This window comes from Lissotriton helveticus, chromosome 6 (assembly GCF_964261635.1).
Source record: "Lissotriton helveticus chromosome 6, aLisHel1.1, whole genome shotgun sequence".
Classification (NCBI taxonomy): Eukaryota; Metazoa; Chordata; class Amphibia; order Caudata; family Salamandridae; genus Lissotriton; species Lissotriton helveticus.
The window spans coordinates 254,769,332-254,790,946 of record NC_136067.1 but is presented as its reverse complement, the minus strand read 5'-3'; the positions used below and the strand labels follow the sequence as shown (position 1 = coordinate 254,790,946).

Genomic DNA, 21,615 nt, shown 5'->3' with positions numbered 1-21,615 from the left:
TGGGAGCTCTGGACTAGAGCTCCTACCAGGCGGCCATCTTGCCGATCTTTTTGTATTTTTATATTTGAATTGTTTGTGTTTTTCACCCTTCTAATAATACTTATAGCAATGTGTCTCATCTGTCTAATAATCACAGTTCATGTTTTACTTACAAGGATTAGATCTTTTCAATAAACATTTGAAAATGTATTATTGTCTCTTTTTGTAAAACATTGACAGGGCTCGAAAAATCTACTCGCCTGCTCGCTTTTGCAAACCGGATTTAATTAGGACGAGCTATTTTCAGGTCCTACTCACTCTTTCTGGAGACTAGGAAGACAAACTGACAAGATAGCAAGATTTAAAGGCATCTTTCTTGCTCACAAAGTGAATGAGCTATAAATGCCTTTAAATCTTGTTAACTTGTCACAATTGCTCACAGAGGTCAAGTGCATTACAGTTAGGTTGAGTAGATTCTTTTTAAGTTACTAGACCTGCAGGTCTAGTAACATTTTTTGGATTTTTTGAGCCCTGCTCTGGCGGGCAAAAGTGGCAAACGAAAGGGTTAGATCGGTTTCCACAAATTCCTTGGGAATAAGAGTGGTCATGTTTAAGGTTACAGCCTGTTGTGGGGCTGAGTCTAGCATTCACACAGTGTTAAGTTGACATGAGCTTATTAGAAGTTTAAACACCATTTTTTCCTTTCTGCTGCCTTTTGCACACGGCACACACTTTATTAAATGTTTAGAGTTTAGCAGAGTGTTTTGCTTCACATAAGAATAACATGTTTTTCTATATTAGCAGCCTTGCTTGGTAAGCTTAGTCTGAACAGTGAGTGCCGAGGCCTTCAAGGTTATTTCAACACAGTAGTTGTTGTTCGGACTGATCAGTGCACGTTCTAGACATAACACATATGCAGCTGTGGCCACCTCTGAGATTGGCGCATTTTAATAATGCACTGCGTAGGCATGATTACACACACTTGGAGAACATTCGTATGCTGAGAACTGGTGCAGAATCTGATGTGATCCATTTCTGTTAATACCAGAGGTATGGAACCGCCTTTGTAATCCCAAGAGACCTTCTGTAGATATAAAATAACCTACTAGCAAGGGAGGGTGAAATATAGGTATATTTTAAATCTGTTTCCATTTAGCATTACAATATGCTTTCTCCCTTTGTGTTTCATGGAATAGTAACTATGCTGACAATCTTGTTTCTGATAATATGTCTGCTTGTATTAGCTAAGATGCTGCGCATGAGAACACGGCGTTAGAAATAAATATTTCAAACTTGCACGTGTCTTCTTTTACTCCCTGTTTTGGACTGGTATGAGAGTATAACAAAAGAGTGTTCATGTTTTCCACATTGCCTGAGCTAACCTAGGTCGCATGTTCTGGGTTGTCTAATCATTGGTATTTTGGAAGAGCCAATGAGACACTGATGCTTGTCTGGTAGGGGATTTTGGGTACTAAGGTGAGATTTGGCACACCCTAATTCACTGAGGTCCCTAGTCTCTATGCACAGTTCTGTATAGGAGCAGAATCCCTGCAACATGGCGCCCTAATGATGGTGGTCTTATTTCATGACGCTTGAGTAGTACTTCTCAAGTTATTGTTTCCGGTTAACAGTGGTGTTGGTTAAACCTACCTATAGTTACACAGGTCTTTTCAAGCTTGAATCTATCAAAATGGTTTCCTTTTGAATTACTACCCAGTTACTACCTAAGTCGCATGTTCTGGGTTGTCTAATCATTGGTATTTTGGAAGAGCCAATGAGACACTGATGCTTGTCTGGTAGGGGATTTTGGGTACTGAGGTGAGTTTTGGCACACCCTAATTCCCGGAGGTCCCAAGTCTCTATGCACTGTTCTGTATAGGAGCAGAATCCCTGCAACATGGCGCTCTAATGATGGTGGTCTTATTTCATGACGCTTGAGTAGTACTTCTCAAGTTATTGTTTCCGGTTAACAGTGGTGTTGGTTAAACCTACCTATAGTTACACAGGTCTTTTCAAGCTTGAATCTATCAAAACGGTTTCCTTTTGAATTACTACCCAGTTGTGCTACATTGTTTTACATTGTACCTCTTCTTCTCTGTGTCACTATGGCTAACGTTGACATACCGCAGCTTAGTCGCATTGCGGTCCGCAATCATTTGCAGGCACATAATGTTGGAGTTGGAGGGCATGGCAGTTATTTTGGTGGTGAGTGCGGAGGTTACTTACCTGTTTGAGATTTTCTACTCATGGGTGACGTTTCCTCCAGTGGATGCGGCTACGCAGGTGTTTCACACTTACACTTACACAGCAGTGCCCGGGGAATACGTTCCTTATAGGACACAGGAGATTCTGATTTGTGCATGGCAGCACCGTGTTTGGTTTGATGGCGCCCTTCCCCACAGTGTAATGGCAATTAGATTGGGTCCTTTGTCCATTCCAGGTGCTTATTGGCCGGTTTTGCTGGATTCCCCCCGCATCCTCGTGCTGGGGTAGTGCAAGTTGCTGAATTACGGCCCCTGTATAACTCTGCAATCAGTGTTATCTGGGCCCTAGTTCAATATATCACCCACAATTTCCAGGGCGGGCCCCTGGTGTTGCGGCTCTTACAGCTGGACCGAGCGGAATGAAGCTTAGTCCCGTGATGGTTAATGCGGTTATGGGCAAGCTTCGCCAGGATAAGGATGATATGCCTTTTTGGCTTGCCGAGAAGTTTGACCAGCTGAAGGCAGTTTTTCCTAATTCGACTCCCGTAGAAAAACACAGGATTCTTACAATTAGTTTACCCAAGGACTTCGTACCAGAAGCCGGTGAATGCGAGACATGGGGTAGAATTTTTGCGGCAGTGTACACGAGGTGCTTCGGCACTCCGTCAATGGCTGTCCTTCCGACGATCATTAAATGCTAATATAAAGGGAGATGCGGTGAACTTTCAAGTGGCTAGTGCCTTGCGCGATGTTCCCGATGCTGACAAACCCCGACAGTTACCGAGAATTATTACAGCAGTTTATAAGACCATTGGCCGCAATAGTTTAGGTGTCAAGCCCTTTTCTGCTAAAGATAAGAAACAACCTCAGGGTTCGAAGTCTGAAACGGACGTTCAACCCAAAGCTCCAAAGCAAAATTGGAACAGAAATAAGAAACAGGGAAAACAGCAACAGAAACAGAAGTCCCGTCCCTCATCACCAGTGCCTGCATCTACTGAGCACGTTTATGATTTGCGCGACCGCACTACGATTAAGTCGCCTGATCAACGCTCTCCTCGTTCTTTACAGGACACATCGGCGTCTTCGGCCGGTGGTGGAGGCGGCGGCAGAGGTCGGGGTGGCCAGCAGAGTCGCGACCAGCCCCGCCCAAAAATCGGAAGAGGCAAGCAGGACGATTCTTCACAGTAGAGACGCCAGTTTCAGAAAAAGAAAGTTGCCGCTTTAACAGCGAAATATGCCACAGATAGTGAGAAAGCAGCTTCGGAATCAGACATGGGTGCTGACGTTGTTGGACAGCGCGGCGGAGATTACCCTAGTACGAGAAGCTCTGCGTCCACTACTGAGGGTGACAGCGACTAATCAATTTGTTGTTGTAGAGACAGCTGATACTAGACTAGCTCCCCCTGATAGGATTTTTTAAATTGACCTTTTAATTGAAGGTGACATACAACGTACCATAAAAGGGGTATTTTGGAAAAATCGTACAACTACCTATGACATTTTGTTAGCGGAGGCAGACTGGCCCCCATCTTTTGTTCTCGCAGCTCCGAGAGGGGAGGAGGTGATCCTCCCTAGTTTCACGCACACAGTGTCCAAGGAGCATGCGCTGAATTTTGCAGTAGAGTGGGCTAAGGCCCCTGCGCCGGCTTTGTACCGTACTCACTGTGGATGGGATAAATTCTCCCCCACCATGAGATTCCCTTGCGGTCTATGCCACAGCCTCAACCTCAATATCCCATGCAGCGTGAGGCAAAAGCTTCCGTTGTGGAGATCCTTGAGCAATTGGAATATCAGGGAGTGGTTGAAACTTGTGTGTCCCCGATGAATAACCCACCTTTTACTGTAAGCAAGCCTGATGGTTCGTACCGTTTGGTATTGGATTACCGGCATTTAAACTCGCATTGACGTACCTGCGCAGTACAGAATACCCACGGCACTGCTTTAGTGGATGGTCTTGTGCGGAAACGGTTTAAAACCACACTTGACATATCCAATTCTTTTTTGCCCACAATTTGTCTGGTCTAAGTTCCCAGTGGACCAGTTTTACCAGTGGTGGCAAACAACGCCAATTTAAGCGCTTGGCCATGGACTACTAGAATAGTCCAGGAGTGTTTGCTGCACATTTCGTATCTCTTTTAGAGAGTCGACCCAGAAGCGTGTTCGTATGTAGATGACATCTATCTCACAGACGACGATATTTGGGCGCATCTGTGTCGCGTTGACCTCATTATTTGTAATTTTGCGGACTTCGGTTACAAATTCAACTTTGCAAAGTCTCACATTGCAGAGTACACAGTTTTGTTCCTGGACTATGAGCTCAATAATGAAGGTCGAGGATTGGCTCCTCACTTCTTGGAGAAATGCACACAGCTGCGCGCTCCTACATCACTGAAAAAATTACAGTCCTTGCTGGGATTTTTGAATTTCGGGGGTACATATATTCCCGAATATGCCCAGCGTATCAAGCCATTTTATGCTTTGATACGACCTACTTTTACCAAATCGAGCTGGCTGCCTGAACATTCAGCCATTTTGCAATCTTTGCAGGCTGATCTTCTAGAATCTAAATTCTTACTGACTTGTGATAACCACACCAACCTGGTGATAAGAATCATCCCTGGGGCGGTGGGTCTTACATACCTTACTTTTAACGAAGGTGACACAGTACCTATCGCTTACAAATCACACTTGTACACTTCGGCTGAAATGCGGTTTTCCACTGTGGAAAAAGTTTTGACAGCAGTGCAAATGGCGATTCTGAAGGAACGTGCACTGTCGCAGGGAAAACGCATGTTGGTTGTTACCCCGTATCCTGCACTAGAGGCAGTGACGAAAGCCAGTGTACCTAATTCGAAAGCTTTGCACACACGGTGGATACAATGGGCTTCATCATTGGCATCTCCGCATGTCACATTCATTTTTGATGCCTCCTTGCAGTCACAAGAGTTTTTGCAGTATGAATTTGTTCATCCTGCTCGGTTGACTATGCGTCCTTTGGAGGATTTCCATTGTATCATTTACACTGATGGTTCAGCGCAAGTTGCGCATGGGTCTAAGCACGCATACGTTTCAGCTTGCGCCATTGTGGTTGGTACCTTGGTGAATGATGAATTCAAGTCCAATGTCATACATACGTAGACATTAGGGGACTGATCCGCCCAATTGGCAGAGCTCCGTGCTCTGATGCTTGCATTGGAGTACGCTGATCCTGGTGTGACTACTCTCATTGTGAGTGACTCTTACTACTGTGTCCAGTCTTACAATGAAAACCTGTTCTTTTGGATTCAGAATAATTTTCGTGATTCCAAGGGTAGCATAATAAAACATAAAATGATCTGGGTCGAGTGGCTTAACTTAAAGAGCAGCTGCCACTCGAGTATGTAATTCATACTCTTGGTCATCAACGTGTGGGAGTTCACGCTGTTGGCAATAGTTTGGCCGATGAGGACGCAAAAACAGCAGTTTCAACATATTTGGTTGCAGCAGTTACAAGTTCCAAAAGTAAGATTGATGATGACATCTTAGCTGCAATCGCCACTACTGAGAGGGAAATAATTGTCCTACTGGATTTCCTTCAAAGTATTCTTATCACTTAAGTCCTGATAAAGTTCCTTATGCGAAACTACCGGACGTTGGTGAAAGATTGATTCCCAATGCGGACCGCAGGTCCACACTGATTACAGCTGCCCACGAGGGTGTTGCGTCTGTGCATGCTGGCGTTTCGGCTACTGTAGCTCAGTTACAAAAAAGTTTCTGGTGCCGGGCACTGTACAAACAGACGCGAGACTATGTCATTCAATGTGACATTTGTCAGCAGATAAAGCCTTCGACTGCAACGCGTCCGCCACAGACACAGTTGTACATTTCTAATAGACCACCTGGTTGTGTTCATTTAGATCACTGCTTTCCTTTTTCCTCTGATACTGCGTATAAGTACTTCTTAGTTGCAGTTGATTCTTGCACACGCTTTGTTTGGGTCTGGCCACACCGCAGCGCTGATTCGCGAACTGTCATAAGAGACTTGCGTGTCTTTGTGGGAATTTTTGCCTGTGGCACCTTCCAATCGGATCAGGGTCCAGCGTTCGCCTCTAAGGCGTACAAGGATACCATGAGTTCGTTGGGGGTCCAAGTCAAGTTTTCGTCCCCATACAGACCTGAGGGTAATAGTGTTGTGGAACGAATGAACCAAGATTTAAAGCAGTCTTTGACAGCCAGGGTTATAGGTACTGGCAGGAACTGGCTAGCCCATCTCAATAGCGTACAACTTAATAATCTCCCAAGAAGGTCTCTGGATGGGAGGACCCCATACGAAATGCTCTTTGGTATCAAAATGTTCTTCCCGGACCTTGAAGGTTTAGACCAGGCGGCGGCTGCTGCCCCCTTTGACGTTGATGAACATTGTCATGTTTTACAGAATCTACAAGAGACGAGAGACAGTCTTGCAAAAGAACACTTGCCCTCCACATCTGATGCTGCTTTGCAGATTCCGGTAGTTGGCTGGCTACCTCGAGTTGGAGAACTGGTTCGGGAGAAGATCGAAAACAAGAAAACATTTGGTCCCTCTTATCGAGCTCCTGTTCCTGTACTTGGCGTGCAGGGCACAAGAACAGTCATTTTACCACCACTTCATGGCCGTAAAGAGAAAAGGTACATCTCCATTGACAATGTCAAATGACACAGAGTGGCCGATTCTTCTTAGTATGACGCCTGCGGTCTCCTGTCCATCTATACTGAGACATTCTCTTTTGGTTCCGGCTCCTAACACCAGGCCTGACGTTGCCATCGAGATGCCTGTAGTTTCCAGTCCTTTATTGAGTTCCCCACCTGATGTTCATCTTGATGAGACTGAATATACTTACCCCACAGATTTATCGATGCCCGATTTGCAAACTTGTTTGGCTACTGAGTCCAGATTTTCATTTGACACTGACTCTACCACATCGAAGACCCCTTCAAAATTTCTAGTTTTGCCACATGGTTTAAAAAAAAAAATTTGATTCCTCCTTGGACCTACATTTGGCTGGTGCTTTTTTCATTTTTTTGTTCATGTCAATTGGATTTGTGGTGTATTTTTTCCATCTTGTCAACGGACACTATGTTGAGGTGAGAACATCTATTCGACACATAAATGGAACTTTGGCACCCCATTCCTCATCACACAGATTAAAGAGGGGCCTGGCTTTTGTAAACATTACTGCTTGGCCCGTCTTAGATGGGATTGTATGGGATGCTGTCAGATTTCAAATCCATGGTCCCACAGAGGTTATATATGTCCCGAATGTCCTAAGGGTTTCTATGGGAGATGTGATTAAACAAAATATACGTTCTGATGATTGGGATGTTCCGGCCATAGAGGCTTTGTTTTCCGATTTGAAATATTATGCTGCTTTTGATGCTGAGGATTTATATTTAGACTCAGCGAATGATGGTGATTATTTTTGTTACCAACACTTTGGCAATCACTACCTGCATAAGGCAAACGCCAGGAGGAATATGGTTAGTTATACCCAATGGGAACATTGCCCCGCTCCTGTTGAAGGCAGCTCCAGTTCTCTTTTAAAGAGGTTCACCTATTTTACTGATTTTAATCAGGCAAATCCAAATGTATTTTATTTTAAAATGACAGAGAAGTCCACTTCCAAAGTTAGACTTACCCACACAAAATGACTATATTCTAAGTCCTTTCTTGACCAATTGGCTGTTGGGGGCTATGAACTGTGGAAGGATACAATTGATCTTAATTCTGTTTGGTGTTCTAAAAGTTGGCAAGTGCAAGGCACTGAGGCTTTGCATCGTGCATGTCTCATCCCGAACCATATGTTGTTTTAGAATTCTACAATTTCACAAACGAATTGCTTTGGATTGGCTACTACTAAAAAATTAAATGCTCCTACTATTCCAGAATTGGAAGAATACCCCGGTTCGGATAATAATACTAACTTATCTATTAGAGATTTGAAAACCATGTTGCTTAATTCTTCTTTTAACATATCCAGTTTGGATCCTAATGGTTGGATACTGTGGCACAGAGGTGCAGATTCTTGCCAACATCGTTTTCTGGGTTTAGCTCAAGGCTACACACAGGTTAGAGTGGATTCCCGTTTTGAAAGTGGCCATTCTGTTACTACCTATCCAGTAGACAAATTATGTCAGAGTTGGCTCCAACATTCCACCTAATCGTCAGTTAAGCTACATTTGTCTAAATTGACTGACGATGTTGATCTAAATGATTTTGTCAAGGGCCCAGCTTCTGGCAGATCCAAAAGGTGGGTATATGCTATTTATAACTAAGTTTGGAAGCTGTCCCACATTGAGGCTGCTTCCCGCTTACGAGCTATAGATCAAGCAAATTTAGAAAAAGTGCTAGCAGTTGTAGATAACAGCATTAACACGCTTTCTTCCCGCATTTACACATTAGATAATATTGTTTCATCTGTTGTTGATATTGTGCAAGATGATGTCTCTCTTCTGTATCATGGTCAAAATCTATTGCGTTCCATTATGCAATTTGCATGGACTTTGCAAACGTTGAAAGCAGGAAAAGTGCCCTGGCACTACATGAACACATCATCTTTGTTTGCCCCTTTTAATTTGACTGACAAGCAACGTTTTAGGTCTATGAAAGATGCAACTTTTTCTATGTTACATAATGAAAAGTTAGAATCTTTACCATTTTCTGCGGCCGAGACGAATTCTGCTGTGTGGCAAGTCCATGGGTTAATAACATTACCTTTCCCTCTGTTCAAGTTCGAAGCTTGCATGAAGTACCATGCAATAGGCAGATATGAACCTGTGGGCATTGCTTATCTCCATGAAGCTTGGTCGCTTCCTTTTACCTATAGGTGCCTGAGGGAGGGAAAAGAGGTTTATTTGAATGGTGAGGATTGCACAACAACACCGTTTCACTCATTAGTGTGTAGGAATATCCAATTGCATGGCTCATGCAACCAAAATGCGCCTAATCTAGCCTGTGTTTTGAAAGGTACACTGACGCCTGCTATTATACTGACATTCACTTTACTAGCAAACAGTAGTTATTTACTTTTAAATAATGGCGATTGTTGTGGGATGTTAGCCAGCATTCCTTACGTGGTTACAGTCAGTGAATGAGTAGTCTGCTGTAAAAATGTCATGTTTCCTCCTCCACATGGGAAGCTGGATGTTTCCATCTGGCCGTCGATTCTTACCTTGAAAGCAGAGTTCAACAAGATGAGTCGCATAAGAGCTCTTTTGTCTCAAAAAGAATTAGCCCTCACATCTGCTCGTGAAACTTTTGTCCTTCACGTGGCAAACACCCGCACAGAGGTGCATGCTTTATTAAATACAGATTTGCCCTTGCATTTTGGTGAATTAATTCACACTATCTTTAATGCTTCCTCCACCACAGGGCTGGCTCACTTTTTTAAAGTTGTTAGTAGTGGCCTTGTGACTTCTTTTTAAACTATATTTGGTTTGTTCCCAGCATTTTTTCATTCGATTTTTTCCAGCCTCTTTGGTGGGTTTCCCTTGATGCTCGCTTTGGTTGTAGGCGTACTTCTATTGCTTTTTTATTTCAAAATGGATGCACGTCCTGTGTTGCAAGACGATCTGCCACGGCTTTTGCTGCTCCGCAGCCGAATGCTTGAATATTAAGGAGCGCTGCCTCTTGCTACATTGATTGCAGCTTATGGATTATCGTTTCGATGTTCCTTTTTCACCTGCGTCCAGCCTGTCTTTCATTGCCCGAGTTGCGATTTCGACTGGCCCCTGGATTTGTGTCTCTGCAATACGGTGTCTCCCAACCCGGATTATGATCAACTGATGAGCCCCTTAGTTGCTCATGAATTCCTTTGTTCTGGCAGAGGGATTATGGCCTATGTAGCGTTGCATGGAGTCCTGGGACGCTGGAATGTTTTTGCAGCGGCGCATGAATTCTTGGCACGCAGTTACACTGAAGAAAACCCGAGTTGTCCTCTGATGGTGCAAGAGGCTCCGGTTGTTGAGGAACATGTATGTTTCTTCCCATTGCTAAATTGGATGGCTGAAATGTTTTCAGATGAGAACAATGACTTCCTGTTGGAGGCTGTTGCAACATACTTTGCATATACATTGTTGGAGTGACATGTGTCGTCGCTTCTCTCCCTTCCATGGCCAAGGTCACGTGTTGGGTTTTTTTTTCTCTCACTGTGGCAATTTGAACTTGGTTCTGACTCTTGTTCCTGAACTCTGCTTTCCAAATTTGCCCCTTTCTTATTCGTGCTCAGATCAAGGGAGGGTGTCGTGGGGCTGAGCCTTGCATTCACACAGTGTTAAGTTGACATGAGCTTATTAGAAGTTTAAACGCCATTTTTCCTTCCTGCTACCTTTTGCACACGGTACACACTTTATTAAATGTTTAGAGTTTAGCAGAGAGTTTTGCTTCACATGAGAATAACATGTTTTTCTATATTAGCAGCCTTGCTTGGTAAGCTTAGTCTGAACAGTAAGTGCCGAGGCCTTCAAGGTTATTTCAACACAGTGGTTGTTGTTCGGACTGATCAGCGCACATTCTAGAAATAACACATATGCAACTGTGGCCACCTCTGAGATTGGCGCATTTTAATAATGCACTGCGTAGGCATGATTACACACACTTGGAGAACATTCGTACGCTGAGAGCTGGTGCAGAATCTGATGCGATCCATTTCTGTTACTACCAGAGGTATGGGGCCGCCTTTGTAATCCCAAGAGACAATCTGTAGATATAAAATAACCTACTAGCAAGGGAGGGAGAAATATAGGTATATTTTAAACCTGTTTCCATTTAGCATTATAACATGTTTTCTCCCTTTGTGTTTTATGGAATAGTAACTATGCTGACAATCTTGTTTCTGATAATATGTCTGCTTTTATTAGCTAAAATGCTGTGCATGAGAACACGGCGTTAGAAATAAATATTTCAAACTTGCACGTGTCTTCTTTTACTCCCTGTTTTGGACTGGTATGAGAGTATAACGAAAGAGTGTTCATGTTTTCCACATTGCCTGAGGTAACCTAAGTCGCATGTTCTGGGTTGTCTAATCATTGGTATTTTGAAAGAGCCAATGAGACACTGATGCTAGTCTGGTAGGGGATTTTGGGTACTAAGGTGAGTTTTGGCACACCCTAATTCACTGAGGTCCCAAGTCTCTATACACATGTTCTGTATAGGAGCAGAATCCCTGCAACAAGACAGCATCAATAACTCTGGAGGTTTAAGAGTTTAGATGTGGTATTGTGAGGTAGCCGAACCAACATTTACTGAGGATATAAGTAAACTCAGTCCCTATATTATGAAGTTTGTTGATCCAATATACAGTCCCACTACATTCGTAAGAACCATGTAACAGTGGGAAGATGGAAGTCTTGTTTCTAAGACGAACACCCTAATTGAGATTGTTTCTGACCACAATGCTGAACTGCAGTTATGTCCAACCTAACACTATATTCATAGTGGAAGCATCTTTACTAGAGGTATTTTCTTCTCAAAGATTGATTCTACAAATGATTACCTTTCCTCAATACACATGGACCTGGGCAAGGTGCACCTAATCGCTGCAGACAAGTTTACCATAAAGATCTTATTAAGTTTTAAATAATCAATAGGAGGGGCGGTGGTAGTAGGACCTGATGACTCAGAGTCAAGGCACAACGTGTCATATTTCAATAACTATTTGGCATCAGAATTACTATTGTAATGGACCCCAAACTCCACCAAAGTGACAACCCTTGTAGAGTCTAAAACAGAATTTGTTACATTGGAAAGTCACTGTTCTGTACTTACAATTTCTACATTCAAAGCTCTCACTCTTTAGCCCAAAACAATTATCAAGAATGGATGGGAGTTTTTATTTTTTACCACAACCAGTCCAGGAAGGATAAACTGGAGTTTTCTTTTTGCTTATGGCAGTAATTGTTATGTAAATAAGAAACTAAATGTGAAACTAAAAAGAGATGGCCCATCCACCATATTATGTGCCACGGAGGGGCCCGCTCTTGGCCAGGGCGCCCCCAGTGCACATCCCAACACAGCGCGGACAGACATGCTTTTTTGTAGCACTAACCTGCATGCGTGTATTAACCGTGCCCCCTCCTTCTCCAGGCAAGAGACTACTGTACTTGAAGTCCCTAAACCAGCAGCAAAACCCAGCAAACAAGAGTTTCCTGGGATTCAATTAATAAAATTCAGTCTTCTGCTAACAGTTAATAAAGTTGGGTAACACACTGGAGGTTCAATCCTGTAATGCAAGTACATATCTGGTAGGGGAAACCATGGGTGATATTTATGTGTGACAAAGTTTCTTATGCAATGCAAAGATCACACCGCGGTTTCTTTCACATGTGGCAGTCATTGCTTATCTACGTCCTATGTCAAAATAAAGATTTTCGTTCTTATGTTTAGAGCCATGTAAATTCTGGAATTATAATGTGTTGGATACTCTATATGTTCCTTGTAAATGAAGGCTGTGCTTCAGGAGTTTGCCTCCTGCAGGTTTAGGAGTCAGTCAATTAAATTTTCATTTCTTCTAATCAATTATATTATTTGGGTGAACCTTAAGAAATGACAGCCATGAGATGCATTGCAGGTGGGGGAAGGTCAGGAGGTAAACAAGCAAAGACAACTTTTTATTTTTGAGGACTGTGATGTCTGTAATATGAAGTATTATTAATCAACAGATATAAAAAAAAGATCCATAATCAATGAGCGTGAAAAAAACAGGCTCAGAAGAACAGTATGTGGTTGAATAAAAGTAGTTGTGTTAAGGGTGTCCATAGGCTTGAGTAAAGAGGACGAATAAAAGGGAAAGGCTGTACATTATGCATTGATGCATTTGTAGTACCGGCATTCAAAGTTCTAATTTAAAATCACCTGTTGCAGATTCCAGTCCAACATTAAGTGTCAGGTTGTCCACAACACTAATAATATGAAAGAGCCACAACTTTAAGGTATAATAAAAAAGACTTGTGCTTTTCAAACAATGTGAGATGTTATTCTCTAAAACCCTGATATTTCTTACTCCTGAGACTAATCGGTTCTTCAGGAAAGTTTAGGAACAGTGGCACTTGCATATAGAACAGCACTTGAATCCATTTGTTCCATTATGACCTAATCCATGAAACTAGAAAATCACTATTCTCAAATGTAAACAGATTGTAGATCGCTCCCATGCCTCCAAGTTACCCCTCATCTTCTTTCATTATGCATCACCCGCTACATCGGATGCCTTCTTCAATACATAGTCCAGTTTCATACGTAACAAAGACTTTCATTGGCTCTGCAATCTAACCATAGGTCAACATCTAAAGGATTTTCAAGCATTATACCCCAATAGACTCCAAACAGCTCATCTAAATTCAACATCATTGTGGATCATCCTAGCACTTAAACATCTAAGTATAAACACATTAGCTAGTTTAACTTGTACAGCTAGCAACCCTGCATACATTCTTTTTCACCATCACTATTTAGCTGTCTCTCTTCTGGGATAAAATCTGGATTAGTATATCAGTTTATCAACCATTTCAAGACACTGGCTAACAAATCAAACCTACAATTCCTAACCCGATGATAAGAGCCGTGATTTAATCAAACTCAATTAAAAACCTACCTACTGAAGATAAAAATCTGCATCCTACATAACCCTGCTGACAGATTAGCCCAGGAATCAAGGAAACAAGATCACATAAACCTTTTCAAAAACATTAGACATGTTCCTAATCTACTTATCAAACTGAAACTTTTATCCAGCACTACATGTAAACATTAAATCTAGGTCTCAATGTTCAAGCATTAGTCTATGAACACAGAAAAACACTTACCTGGATGACCTTCTTGAGCCTAAAGCTCTATGGATAGCAAGCTAGAATTTTGTACCACTTCCAGAAAATGCCACTAAGTGCAGCAATGTCTCGATTTCAAATCTGAAATACTTACTTTCAAGAAGAAACTTAAGGCCAACAAGTCTCGAATTCAAATCATTTGGTTCCAAAAGTCATGTATTTTTAACCAAAAACACAATTTCTGAGAAAACTGAGACAGGAAATACGCTCTAAAAAACATAATCAGCTAGGGCTATGGCAGAAAGTTAGATTTAGGGTGAATGTTATCAGAGATATGGTGAAGATGAGGGCTAGGATTGAACAAAATATGAGGGAACTGTAAAGTTTAGTGTTGGGATAAGTAAGGGCAAAGGAAATGAAAGAAAGCAAATTTGAACTAAATGCAAATTCAACTTAAATGATTCAAACTAAAGTCCATTTCAATTAAAAAGGGAAAGTAAAACCTTTTTGATTAGAACATAACTTGCTGCTGAATAGATATTTATTGTTAGTCATGAGAATGAAAGGCTGAGTGGGTCTGCAATGATTCAAATCTGTGTCCAAGGGGCCTATCACAAATTCCTACAATGAACGCAATTAGTTCACAAAATCATTAGGCCTGCATGAAGTCAATACTTTTCTAACACCTTCATTCCAACTCTTCACAAGACTTACTTGTTGACAGTGTTGATGTACAGAAATACCACAAACCTTTTATCCCTTCACAATGACACAAAGCACATGCGACTGATGTGTCGAATAAAATATCTTCTTTCATTTCATTTTATTGTGAAGAAAATATCCTGGATATCATTACAACATTTGTTATACAAACAGTGAAGGAAATGTCTTCCTATAAGTAAAAAAGGGAAAGATTTTACCTGAATTATATCCCCAGCATTAAAGCCGAGCTCATCGCTATTTCTTGCTTCAAATGGGTATAGAGCAGTATAATTAACAAAAGCAAGAGACTTCCTTTTTTGTGAAGTACCGCTGTAATTTCCTAAATCAAAAGAAACACAATCTTAGTTCTTTGTGTTAAGTTTTTAATTTTTAACAAATCAACCATTCGTCATTGATGACATTCATCGTTCCCTTGACAAAGGAGAATCCTCAGTACTAATCCTTCTAGACCTCTCAGCTGCATTTGATGCCGTCCACCACCCGACCCTTCTCAGCACTCTCAAAGATCGATACGGTTTGGAAGGCACGGTATACAAATGGTTCTCCTCATTCCTACAAAATAGATCTCAACAAATCAAGCTAAGCCATTTCCTCTCTAAACCTCAACCTGTCTCACTCGGCGTCCCTCAAGGATCCATCCTCTCCCCTACCCTATTCAATCTGTTCATGGAACCACTCACCCTCATCCTCAAACATTCTAATATCAACTACCACCTCTATGCTGACGACACCCAATTATACTACAAGATCAAATCTCACAAAGACATCCTTCACCTCAATAAGACCCTGAAAAAAATTGAAACCTGGTTCCATCTGAACCATCTCAAACTGAACCCCAAAAAAACAGAAATCATAATTGTCTCCCCCAAAAATAATTATCTTCCCATTCAACTTTGGCTAAATTACATCAAAGCACTAAACTGCCCTCTCTCCACCTCTAATTCTGTCAAATCCCTTGGCATCAGTATTGACCAGAATCTTAATCTCATCCCCCACATTAAAAATGCATCCAAAAGCGCTCCTTTCACCCTTCTCCACCTTAAGAAACTTAAACCTTTTATTCCTGCAGAAGATTTCATACTTGTTGTCCAATCGCTGGTCCTTTGCAGGATTGACTATGGAAACGCCACTTTGGCTGGCACCCCTAAAATCCATCTTGCTCCAATTAAATCTGTCCTCAGCCTTGCTGCTAGACTCATCTCTGATTGTAGAAAATTTGATCACATCTCCCCCGTCCTCAAAAATCTCAAGTGGCTCCCAATAGAAGATTGCCTGCATCACTCACAAGGCTCTCCACCAAAACACCCCTTCCTACCTTGCAACAAAACTGCACAAAACAGGTTGCTCTAGATCCCTGAGGAGCACAAACTCCCTTGTCCTGATCCCACCTAGACTAAAATGTCAAAAGACCCAATCCTGTGCGTTCTCTGGTAACGCTCCCACAATCTGGAACTCTCTCCCAAAAGATATCCGTTGCAACCCCTCTTACCCTCTCTTCAAAAAAGAACTAAAAATACTTCTCCTCAACAAATATTGGGGTATCTAATGTTACTGACACTGTACATGTTCCAAGTATTGGGGTATCTAATGTTAATGACACCTTACATGTTCACTCCCCTCTCCTCTATTATGCACTCCTCCTTACTCCCCCTCTCTATGCCCTCATATTCTTACTCCCCCTCTCTTCACCCCCCTCTCTCTCCTAACGTTCACTATCCATTTCCATCTTAATTTCTATCTCTATTCTCTTTGCCCCATTAGACATGGTGATTACACTATCACTTTGTAACTCGTTGAACAAGTTACTTACCTTCGGTAACGATATATCTGTAAGAAACAGTAGTTAGTATTAGATTCCTTACCTTAGAATATCCCAAGGCGTCAGTCTGGATCCGGAAACTTTTGCGTAGCAGTACCCCTGCGCGTCGGTAGGCGTCGTCTGCAGGCGTCCCCTGCGGCTCCGCGTCCGTCGTCGGCGTCGTGCGCCGTGATGACGTCGCTGGAGTATATAGACGCCGCCTCCGCGCGCTGACGTCAGTTCTTTGTACACAGCTTTTCCGCGCCAGAACACGCAGAGCCATGTGAGAACCAACACTGGTGCCATTTGAAACTAGGGCCCTGAAAGGGATGTCCTTAACCCTAGGTATCAGTTCGCAGAACGGGGAGGATGGGTGGGGCGGTAAGGAATCTAATACTAACTACTGTTTCTTACAGATATATCGTTACCGAAGGTAAGTAACTTGTTCATCTGAAAGAAACAGGTTAGTATTAGATTCCTTACCTTAGAATAGATACCCCAGCAATACCAACCCCGGAGGTGGGTCTGCGAACCAATACAATCCTACACCAGAAAGTCCTGGAGGACCGAACGGCCAAAGAAGCCATCCCTCCGGACTTGACTGTCCAGGCAGTAGTGCCTCGCAAAGGTGTGCAGCGAGGCCCACGTAGCCGCCTGGCAAATGTCCTGCAAAGGGACTCCCCGGCCCAGGGCAGTAGTAGCCGCCGTGGCCCGAGTGGAATGGGCCCTCAGCCCAACAGGAGGCTCCTTCCGAGCCAAAGAGTAGCACGCTTTGATGCACAGAACGACCCACAGAGAGATGGTCCGTTTATGTACCGCCCGTCCCTTCTTCGCACCCACGTAGCCAACAAATAGTTGGTCATCCACCCGGAACTGGCGTGTGCGATCCACATAAAATGAAAGCGCACGTTTTGGGTCCAGACGATGGAGCCGCTCTTCATCCTTTGAAGGATGCGGAGGCGGGAAGAAGGAGGGTAAGGTGATGGACTGCCCGATGTGAAAAGCAGAGACTACTTTGGGCAGGAAAGAAGGTCTAGTTCTCAGAACCACCTTGTCTGGATGAATGGACATGAAAGGAGGTTTGACAGAAAGAGCCTGGAGCTCACTCACCCTCCTGGCAGAGGTGATGGCAACCAGGAAGGCCGTCTTTAAAGTCAGGAGACGGAGAGGACAGGAATGAAGTGGCTCAAAGGGAGCGCACATCAAGAAGGTCAGAACCAGGTTCAAGTCCCACTGAGGCATCACGAACGGAACAGGTGGATACATGTGCGTGATGCCCTTCAAGAATCTCGTTACAATAGGGGACTTGAACAAAGAAGGTTGATCAGGCAGCCTTAGAAAGGCCGAAAGGGCAGAAAGGTAGCCCTTGATAGTGCCCAGAGACGAGCCCTGCTGGGCAAGAGAGAGAAGAAAGAGGAGAACCGCGGAAAGAGGGGCAGAGAGAGGGTCCACAGCCTTTGCTGTGCACCATGCCACAAATCTGTTCCACCGGCAGGCGTATACCGACTTTGTGGAGGGACGCCTGGCTGCCAGAATCACATCACAAACCTCAGGAGGCAAGTCAAATGGCCTCAACTGTCGCCGCTCAATCTCCACGCATGGAGGTGGAGACTGGACAGGTTCGGGTGGAGGACCGTCCCCTGCTGCTGCGACAGAAGGTCCTCCCGAAGGGGCAGGCGGATCGAGGGACCAACTGACATGCTGAGTAGCTCGGGATACCAGTACCTTCGAGCCCAGTCCGGAGCCACAAGGATAACTTGGGCCCGGTCGCGCCTGATCTTCTTCAGCACTCTGGGCAGAAGTGGTATAGGCGGAAAGGCGTACAACAGACCGCAGCTCCACTCGCGCCGAAAGGCGTCGCCGAGCGAGTGCCGTCTTGGAAACTCCAACGCGCAGAACTGATGACATTGCGCGTTCTCTTCTGTGGCGAATAGATCTAACCAAGGCTCTCCCCATTGCAGAAAGAGGCCTTTCGCCACGTCCGAGTTCAGACGCCATTCGTGATCCACCGAGCACCGACGGCTGAGTTCGTCCGCCCTGGCGTTCAGAGAACCTGCCAGGTGTTGAACCGTCAGAATCAGGCCCTGACGTTCCAGCCATTGCCAGAGACGCAGAGCCTCCTGGCCAAGGGTCCACGACCCCACTACGCCCTGCTTGTTGCAGTACCACATGGCGGTGGTGTTGTCCGTGAACACTTGCACTACACTCCCGTTGACAAAGGGGAGGAATGCCTTCAGTGCTAGGCGAATCGCCCGCAGCTCTAACATGTTGATGTGGAGCCGGGACTCCGCCGGAGACCAGATGCCTCTGATCTCCGCCTCTCCCAAGTGGCCTCCCCAGCCCTGGAGGGACGCGTCCGTCACAACAACGTGCTCCGGTTGGGGAAGGGAGAGGGATCTGCCTCTGACCCAATCGCGGTCCGTAAGCCACCACTGCAACTGTCTCGCAGTGCCCTCCGAGATCAGGACATGGTCGGATAGGTTGCCTTGATGCTGGGCCCACTGAAACTTCAGGTCCCACTGCAGAGCCCGCATCCGCCACCGGGCGTGATGCACCAGAAGGATGCAGGAAGCCATCAGCCCCAGCAGCCGCAGCGTCAACCTGACCGAAACCCGGGAGAACGGCTGAAAGATCGGAATCAGAGCCTGTATATCCCGGACCCGCCGTTCCGGAGGATAAACCCGAAACTGCGCCGAGTCGAGAACCGCTCCGATGAAAAGGAGCTTTTGAGAGGGACACAGGTGTGATTTCGGCACATTGATGGAAAACCCCAGCTCGTGCAGGAGGTCTGCCGTCATCTGAAGGTGGTGGACGACTGTCTGGGGCGAGCCCGCCTACAACAACCAGTCGTCGAGGTAGGGGAAGACTGAAACCCCTAACCGGCGCAGATGAGCTGCGACCACCGCCATCACTTTCGTGAACACCCGTGGGGCGCTGGTAAGGCCGAAGGGGAGCACGATAAACTGAAAATGCTCCTGGCCTACCGTGAACCGCAGGTAACGCCGGTGGGCCGGCAGGACAGGGATGTGAAAATACGCATCCTGCAAGTCCAACGCTACCATCCAGTCTTGCGGGTCTAGAGCAGCCAAGACCTGAGCCAATGTCAACATCTTGAACTTCTCCTTCCGGAGGAAGCCGTTGACGTTCCTTAGGTCCAAGATAGGACGTAGGCCCCCCTTGTCCTTCTTGGGTACCAGAAAGTAGTGGGAATAGCAACCACACCCTACTTCTGGCCCAGGAACGCGCTCGATGGTCGCCTTGGCCAAGAGGGCCGTAACTTCCTCCTGCAGAAGTGTCAAGTGGTCCCCCGACACACGGTGGTTCTGCAGTGGCATGGCTGGAGGAGTGGTCTCGAAGGGGAGGGAGTAGCCCCTTCGGACGAGCTGCAGCACCCACCTGTCCGATGTGATAGTGCGCCAGCGGGAGTGGTGATGGCGAACCCTGCCACCCACTGACGTCACATGGGCCTGAAAGCTCGGACTAGGAGGATTTGGAGGCTGATGCTGCGGGGGGAGGTGTGGTCTGACCTCGCCGTTGTCCCCGACCACCTCCACGGCGGAATCCACGGCCGCCACCGCGTTGAGAAGTGTTCTGCGGTGCGTGGCTGGCAGCACGTGTGGGACCGCCCCTTCCTTGGCCACGAAAGGAGCGAAACGAACCCGTTTGCTGGCGCTGGGTCGAGAGACCCAAGGACTTGGCCGTGACCCTGGAGTCCTTGAAGCGCTCCAGCGCGTGGTCCGCTTTGTCGCCAAACAGGCGACTGCCATCGAACGGCATGTCCATCAAAGTATTTTGGACATCCGCCGAAAAGTTGGCGGACCTCAGCCAGGCGTGGCGACGAATCGCCACCGTCGTCGACATCGCTCTGCCCAGCGAGTCGGTCGTATCAAGACCACACCTGATGGAATATCGTGCTGCGTCTCGGCCTTCAATCATAGCCTTGCCGAGCTTTGCCCGTACCTCCTGCGGGCATTCCGGCAGACACTCCGTGACCGTATCCCACAGAGAGTGGGTGTAGCGGCCCAAGAGGCATGCGGTGTTGCAAGACCGCAGTCCCAAACTCAGGGACGAGAAGACCTTTTTCCCATACTGGTCGTACCTCTTTGATTCCCGGTCGGGCGGGGCCGACGGGAATGCGGTCTGGGAAGTTGAGGCCTGGATCACCAGACTCTCAGGGGTGGGATGGGTGGACAGGAACTTGGGGTCGTCCGGACACGGACGGTGGCGTCTGGCCACGTTCCTATCAACAGGCGAACCTGAAGCGGGCCTGGACCACGTGCCCAAAAGAACGTCTGTCAAGGCTTCGTTGAACGGCAGCAGAGGCTCCTGTGGGCATGACTGCGGTTTGAAGACCTCAGTGAGGATGTTAGGCCTCACGACCGCGACGGGGAGCTCAAGGTGTAAAGCCTTGGCAGCCCTCATCAACACCACTGAATAAGCAGCCCCAGCCTCCGAAGCCACAGTAGGAGGCGAGACAAAGCCAGGGTTAGGAGAGTCGTCCAGACCACTGGCGTCACCCAAATCACCTGTCCAGTCCACGTCGTACTGACACTCGCGTGACAGAGGGTCCTCAGACCCCTCCCAACCCTCTCCGTATTCTACATCATCCCCATATTCGGAGTCAACAATGTAGACCGGCTCCTCTGGGTTCATGGGCCCCATCGGCGTCGGACTCGGCGTCGGGCGACGCAGGTCCGACTCCGCGTCCGGAGTCGGAGAGGAAAGGGGGACGGCGCCGCCCGGAGCCGGCGGCGGAGCACCGGCGCCGCGCGGGGGCGGCGTCGGGGGCAACCCCGATGGAATCGGCGCCGGAGAGGCCGGTAGACCAGCCGGCGTCGACCCTGAAGGACCCTGCGGCGCCGGGGTCAGAGCCGCCGGCGGCGTCGGAGCCGGAGCACCCGACGGCGTCGGGGCAGGGACACCCGGACCGCTAGGGCCCCCAGACGGGAGCACAGGGCCCGAAGGCGCCGTAGGCCCCGTCGGAGGAGACAGTGCCCTCATGGCCATGAGGAACTCCTCTATCTCCTCACGCGACGCGCCGTGCCCAGGGACCGGAGGGTATGGAGCAGGCCGCGCCGGCGACTCACGCGGAGCCGCGGGGTCACCCGAACCCCCGGCCCCATCGCGCGAGCG

The 21,615-nt window shown here is 46.2% G+C and overlaps 1 protein-coding gene across 8 annotated transcripts in view; it reads right to left on the bottom strand.

Moving 5' to 3' along the window:
- ITSN2 (intersectin 2) overlaps positions 1-21,615 on the bottom strand; it is a 1,402,222-nt gene that overhangs the window by 655,801 nt on the left and 724,806 nt on the right. For all 8 annotated transcript variants that reach the window (XM_078647702.1, XM_078647706.1, XM_078647705.1 and 5 more), the window contains one exon: positions 14,882-15,003. In XM_078647702.1, coding sequence (XP_078503828.1) covers positions 14,882-15,003 — 122 coding nt within the window. The remainder of the gene's footprint in view (positions 1-14,881; positions 15,004-21,615) is intronic.